Source organism: Pinus tabuliformis, chromosome 7 (assembly GCF_031772625.1).
Source record: "Pinus tabuliformis cultivar Carrire ecotype Pingquan chromosome 7, CPIR1, whole genome shotgun sequence".
Lineage (NCBI taxonomy): Eukaryota > Viridiplantae > Streptophyta > Pinopsida > Pinales > Pinaceae > Pinus > Pinus tabuliformis.
Window position 1 is genome coordinate 1,538,080,065 of NC_142293.1, and position 6,796 is coordinate 1,538,086,860.

A 6,796-nucleotide genomic window follows, 5' to 3' on the forward strand; every position below is an offset into this window, starting at 1 on the left:
TCACATAAATATACTATTCTTTTTGCCCTCTTTCACACTGTCTTTAAGTCTCCTTTGCTGCGGCTAAACAAAGATATTCCTCCATGAAATTTCAGAGCTCTTCTTAGAGATATATTACCACAAATGGATGCCTTAAATGACTCAACTCGTCCTCAATATATAGGCTTTACTGCCTCCAATGAGTTCACATGAAGAGACGCATCTACTTGGAATTTTCAAGTTGGCCTACTTGAAAATCCAATATTTACTATGTCAAATTCAAAAATTCATATCTTTCTAACGACAACTTGGATTCAGACGATTTTTGATGCATTGGAATCGTCTTTCCAAGCACTATCATCCTCATCAATCATATGCCATGAATCCATCATGTTTTTTTCCCAAAGAATGATGGGTGCCAAAACCCCATACTTGGGTTTCAAGCCCACAAGTTTCCCTTGTGGCGCTTTGTCCTCGAAACCCTGAACCCTAGGGCTTGGAGTATGTCTCAAGCTACACAAATCAAAAGAGTATGATATATCAGGCTTTGGTTGTGTGTATAAGGTGGTAGGGAGAATATTTTAATGAGGCACAGATGAGGTGGTGGAATGAGGCCTCTACAAAAAATTACGAAAAATTCCCCAACTCATCTATTGGGGAATCTAGCTCGGGAGAAATCGCAAAATATTTTAAGACAAAGATATATATCCAGAACAGATCGAGGCACAAGTTGTGGCGATATATAATTTACTTCCTGAAGAAGAGCCTAGAACCATATCCCGATCTATTGTTGTTGAATACATTGATCAATCTATGTCGTGGGTATATTTCGATGGATCAACACAAAATGGAAGGTGTGGAGGAGGTATTGTACTATTCTTAAATAGTGACCACTCCTTCAAGCAAAAGTGTGGACTGGGGCTTGGAACAAACAATTATTTTGAACTCTATGGTCTCAAACTACTTCTCTTTGCAATTGAAAAAGGGTGTCAACCACTTCAAGGTTTTGGTGACTCACAAGTGATTATTGATTGGTTTAATCAATAATCTACATGTCACGTGCACACACTCAAAAACATTTTGGATGAAGTATTGATGATAAAAGGACAGTTTGATCTTATTACATGTCATCACATTTACAGGAAAAGGAACACCATTTTTGACCGTCTATCCAAAGAAAGCGCATAGCAAGCACAAGGGATATGGCATATATTAAAGCAGAATGAGAACGAACACTACCAGTATTACTGTCGACCTTTTGATGAGCACCTACACGCAAAAGAAAATTACGAATGATACACAACCATATACACTTTTTTAATTTTTGTTTATATATATGGTGTGATAGTTAGACGTTTTATTTAGGATAATTATTTATAGGTGTTTTTATGATGATACTCTGACAGTAATTTTGTATAAATTCTGCATATGGATTATGTTCGGACTTTCTATACAAATGATCAATATGTGATCAAAAATCATATTTTGGATATGCTATAAGCAACATCTATAGTTTGTAAATTTCACTACTTTTTTAATGAAAATTATTATTTTCCCCTTGGGGTTATAGGGTTAGGGTTCTATTAACCAAATCCTAATCTCAAGAGAAATGTCAATGTCACGCTCACACTCGAATCTTCTAATAATTATGATCACACTCACAGATCATGTAACATTGTTAAATACACACACACGCACACGCACAGATCCATCTTTAACCCAATACATGAGCATGTGTTGCAATGGGAAAGAAAGAAGACTTTTCAATGCTAATCGAGGTTTGTTCTAATAGGAAAGTGAGGATAAAGGATCTTTAGACGTAGCTCGAAACATATGCAAGGTGCATTTAAGTGGTATACCCCTCGATTTATATGGGACTACAAGGTATCAACAATCTCATTTTCGCTTAAGTGTTGGAGGGTGGTACAAAGTATTTCAAACATTTTAGTACATGACCCTATGGTGTGATAAGAATCTAAGAGGACTTCCTCCTAACCATCTGAGTTCAAATCTCATTGAAGTTTTTTCCGATAAAAAAGAAAGAGGGGTAAGTCTCTTTAAGCCCATCCAAGAAAACATGCAATGTTCATGTAAGGGGTATACCCCTCAATTTATATGGCACTAGCAAGGTACCAAAAATATTGCTCTCACTTAAGTGTTTGAGGGTAAGATGAAGTGTTCCAAATTATTTAGCACATCAAGATTCAACATGATGTGACAAGAAAATGAGGGGGTGCTTCCCTTGCATCATTAAGCCCATTTGGGAACACATGCAAGGTGCACATAAAGGGTATACCCTTTGATTTATATGGGTTTGGCAACATAAAGGGTATACACTTTGATTTATATGGGTTTGACAAGGTACTCATTTAATTGCTTAAAGGTGGGATAAAGTATTTCCAAACATTTTTAACCCCCAAGAGATTAGTTCAACTAGTTGTCACCAATGTTGTTGAATGTTAGCTAATTCCATTTAGATACACTAGTTTACATCAACAATTTTTCCTTTGATTTTTCCAAAAAGTTTTACCTTGAGTTTTTTCATAAGGTTTTTTTAATGAGGGAAAAAAATATTTGATTTTTAATCCCTTGAGTAGTATACTAGAAACAAGCTTTTCTAACCAAATTTTCTCTTCTTGGTATAAGAAAACAAAATCTATTTTCTTTGCAAAATTTGAATTTTACCAAAGAAGTGGTTACTTTTCTAAGAGAGACTTTTTCTTTTTTTCATTTTCTTTCCTCTAGGAAAAAGAACTATATTGACACGCAGTATAAGGTAACTACAAAATTATATGGTTAGCAAGACACATCACCCACACTCTGAGAAAACAATTCCAGCACATTTGGCCTGCACGTTATTTTAGGCAATCAAAACAAAAATTAAATTCTTACTGGTATCTAAGTAAGTGTACAGAAAATAAATGTGGATGAACATGGCCTGTTGCTCGTTAACATGACTTCCTTACCTGAAAGGAAGGGCATGTCCTATAATCCTGTTTCTGAATGTGCTATTTGAAATAAAACCCAGTTTCATTTGGCTAGTCTTCTTTAAATGACACACAAAGCATATATATGTTTGGAAGCAAATGTGATAATTAAGGAAAATGGGGACCTAAATAAAAATAATCTGATTGTCTGTACCTGATTGGTGGTCTAGCTGCCTCTTGATAAATTGGATCCACCTCCAGGGACTGGATTGAGAAAGTTATTCATTCATAGATAAACTATTTATGTTTCAGTTGGCCAGTTTTCTTTAGACTGTATAGCAGTTGTGAAATAATAATAAAAAAAACAAAAATTGCATAGATATGTTTGCAACTTGTAATGCATTCGGTACATAGCTTTCTTGCTTCCAATACCAGGTTGTTTTGCCTTGGTAAATGGATCGCTGCTGATCTCTTTTAAATTTTGACTCATAGCCTTTTTTGCTGCTGATACAATACATGTGCAATATCGGTGCCATGTAATCATATTTTCCAAGATTGCAGTCATATATGTAATTCTCTTTTATATTTCCATTCATAGTCTTCTTGCTGCCAATACCAGGTTGTTTTTGCCTTGGTAAATAGTTCGCCGATGCTCTCTTTTATATCTTGACACATAGCCTTTTCATGCTGCTGATACTCTACAGGCGCAATATCGGAGCTATGTATCCATATACTCTAAGACTACGGTCTTATATGTAACATGATCCATATCTCAATATATATATGCCGATTTTTTCCTACTGAAAAAAAAAAACTTGTAATGCATTCGGTATATTTTATGAATTCTGAGTTGCCTTTGAATCATTCAAATAATGAACAGTAAATGTGCAATTTCAATAACGCCAATAACGCTAAATTATCAAGATAAAGAGTAGACCAACAGCCAATTCTGAGAACTATACCAGAGGAATAAGACCATGCCATATATCATGAAAAAACATAAAGAGTAGACCAATAGCCAATTCTGAGAACTATACCAGAGGAATAAGACCATGCTATATATCATGAAAAAACAATCTGCAAGATGTTTAACAATTCAGGAAGAGAGGGGCCTGCCTAGACATTAAATTCTGCAAGCTCTTCTATAACCGCTTAAATATAGAGAGCCTTAATATGACTTTGCTTCTATTCTCCATTTAGAATATCCCCTGTTTGTGTTGGGTGTTAAACATTAATGCCTACAAACAGTAGAGCGGATTGTTCAACTTCCAGTTGATCAGCTGGCTTTTGCTTTGGATTTCGCTATAGCCTGGCTGTACAAGAAAGTCCCCAATATAGCAATCGCTGAACCTAATGCATTGAGAGGCTTAACAGGATTCCTGAAGACAAGGACAGTGGCTACAATGACCACTACCCTTTTCATTGTATTACCCACAGAAAAAGTCAAGGGGCTGATTTCATCAAGTGCTTGGTACGAAGTCTGGTTGTAGAGATGATAAAATATTCCAGACACAATGACCCAAATGTAGAAGGTGGAGTTCCCAATTGCAGCTATTGCCTTCTGATAGCCTGCCACCCATTGGGAACCTTCAACAACAATGGCAGCAGGGAACAGATAAAATAGAGATAAAATTGTTATACAACCATATAAATTCAGCCCATCAATCTCCTTGAATTTCTTGAGACTCTTTTTGGAGTAGATATTCCTGAAAACAAAACCTACATTACTAATCATGGCTCCCCATAAGCCCCCAAAATTGAAAGTAACCTCTGTAACTGCAGCCAGGGAGCAACCAAAAACGATGGGAAAAATAGAAAGCCAGACAAGTATGGGATAGCTTTCCCCAAGGAAAGAAGAAAAGATAACAGAAAACACTGGCTCTGCAGATTTAATAACATGTGTGAAAGACACAGCCACCTTTGAGAACGAGATACAGGCAGAAATATGCCCAATAGCGTGGAACAGCGCAGGACCAAGAAGAGCAATTAAAAACTCCTTCGTTACAGAAGGAAATGGCTGTAATTTAAAACCCCATAAGCCGAACATCCAAATTGCACCACAAAATAGCTGAAAGGATGCCATAAGCCAGGGATAAGGAAAAACATTCAGCGCCTTTTTGTTATAGATATTAAAAATCACATTGTGAAAATACCATAGCCCGAAGTATGTACCCAATTTTAACGTTGCAGACTTTTTGTCCGCCTCCTGGGAAATTTCAGTACTCGCTGGCTCTGGCTTCGGTGAATCTGCACTGGCTCCATTGTTAGCGGCCGCCCTTGAAACTGTAAAGCGAGATGAGCCATGCGCATGGAGTGGAGAGAATTGGAATCCATGAAGTTTTGAAGAAACCAATGAGGAATTGGAGGAATAAGAACCCACAAGGTGTTTGATGGGATTTCTGATGAAATTGCAATGGGCAGTGGAGTAGAGAGGCTTGCTTATAGTGCTGGAAATGTGCAGAAGCTGAGCAGATGCCATTGCTTTATCAATTATGTTAGAAAACGAATACCAGGGTAAAAATGTTCCAATTCGATCCCTGAGTCAATGTAAGGACCCCAATTTTTTGAATTTTGATGATAATATAGAAAATATCGTTAACGATGTTTGCACCCCATTTTGGTGATATCTGAAAATCATGGACTGGCAAGCGGATGAAGAATGAATGGATGTGTTTGAGAGATATCCAAGTTGGGGTTTGTCCTTAACTGCCTTGCACATGGAGACATATCTGGCCAAGTCATTCACAAAATTCCCAGCAAGATACAAATGGAAATGAAGAATTTTCATGGGTTTTATATGTTAGGCCATTTCTATCTCGGACTTACGCACATTCATAACAGTACTGCTATATATTTTCAGGACCATTTTGGTTAAAAACACAACGGTGAATTTTTTTTCCCTATGAACAAATTCGGAAGACGAGGAGATGGGGAAGACGAGGGTGTGAGAAATTTTCCAAGCTCAGAGAAGGGAAGGTAGATTGGGTAAAGGATCCAATAAGATAGTGAGAAGGAGAAAAATGTCCTCCCTGGAGCAAATTGAGAAGGGGAAGATGTGTGGAATTTTTCAAATACCTAGAAGAAGGTAAGGTAGTTTGGGTAAGGATACAATAATATAGCAAGATGGAGGTTTTTTTTTAGGAAATGAATAAAGTATAGAGGGTAAATTGATAAATGTTTCCAAGTTTAAATTTACTGGTGAGGGATTGACAGTAGGAGTTAATGGTGGGGAATAAAAATTATATGAAGGGGTGAATTAATAGATATTGTAAAACAACAATATTTGCATACACAAAAGTATAGAAAGACTGACATAAATATGGGAAGAAACGGAGATAAAATTATATGAAGGGGTGAATTAATAGATATTGTAAAACAACAATACTTGCATGCACAAAAGTATAGAAAGATTGATATAAATATGGGAAGAAACGGTGATACATAAATTTCATTAAAGAAAGAGAATACTAAATTTACATAAAGATAAATATCAAAAAAGGTGAAAACATGTTTAGATGATAAGGCTAAGAAGATGTGGTTGCAACATGGGGCTAATAACTTCCCATAAATGAAATAAAAGCTTTTATAAATACTTTAAAAGGTCTACTAAAAATAAGGATAAAACCAATTTGAAGTAATAAGATAATGAGACAAGAAATCATAAATGTTTGGTGGAGAAAATGGAAAGAAATTATTAAAAAAGCTCAAAGAAGTTGAAAGGGAAGTTACAGATGTCAAAATATAAAGCAACATATGTAATGGGGAAAGAATTTTGCCCACAACTTCAAGGTCCTTAAAGACAAAGCCTCCTTCAAAATTAGAGATATTCAAAAGTATGGATGAAGGTTGGAGCTTTGGAAGGTTAATTCCATAGAAAAAGAGTTACATAA

At 36.0% G+C, this 6,796-nt stretch overlaps 1 protein-coding gene across 1 annotated transcript; it reads right to left on the reverse strand.

Moving 5' to 3' along the window:
- Positions 1 to 3,928: 3,928 nt before the first annotated feature.
- On the reverse strand, positions 3,929 to 5,683 carry LOC149253749 (Nucleotide/sugar transporter family protein). Its single transcript, XM_089460011.1, has one exon. The coding sequence runs from the start codon at positions 5,383 to 5,385 to the stop codon at positions 4,183 to 4,185; it is 1,203 nt and encodes a 400-aa protein (XP_089316137.1). The 5' UTR covers positions 5,386 to 5,683; the 3' UTR covers positions 3,929 to 4,182.
- Between the last annotated feature and the right edge of the window lie 1,113 nt (positions 5,684 to 6,796).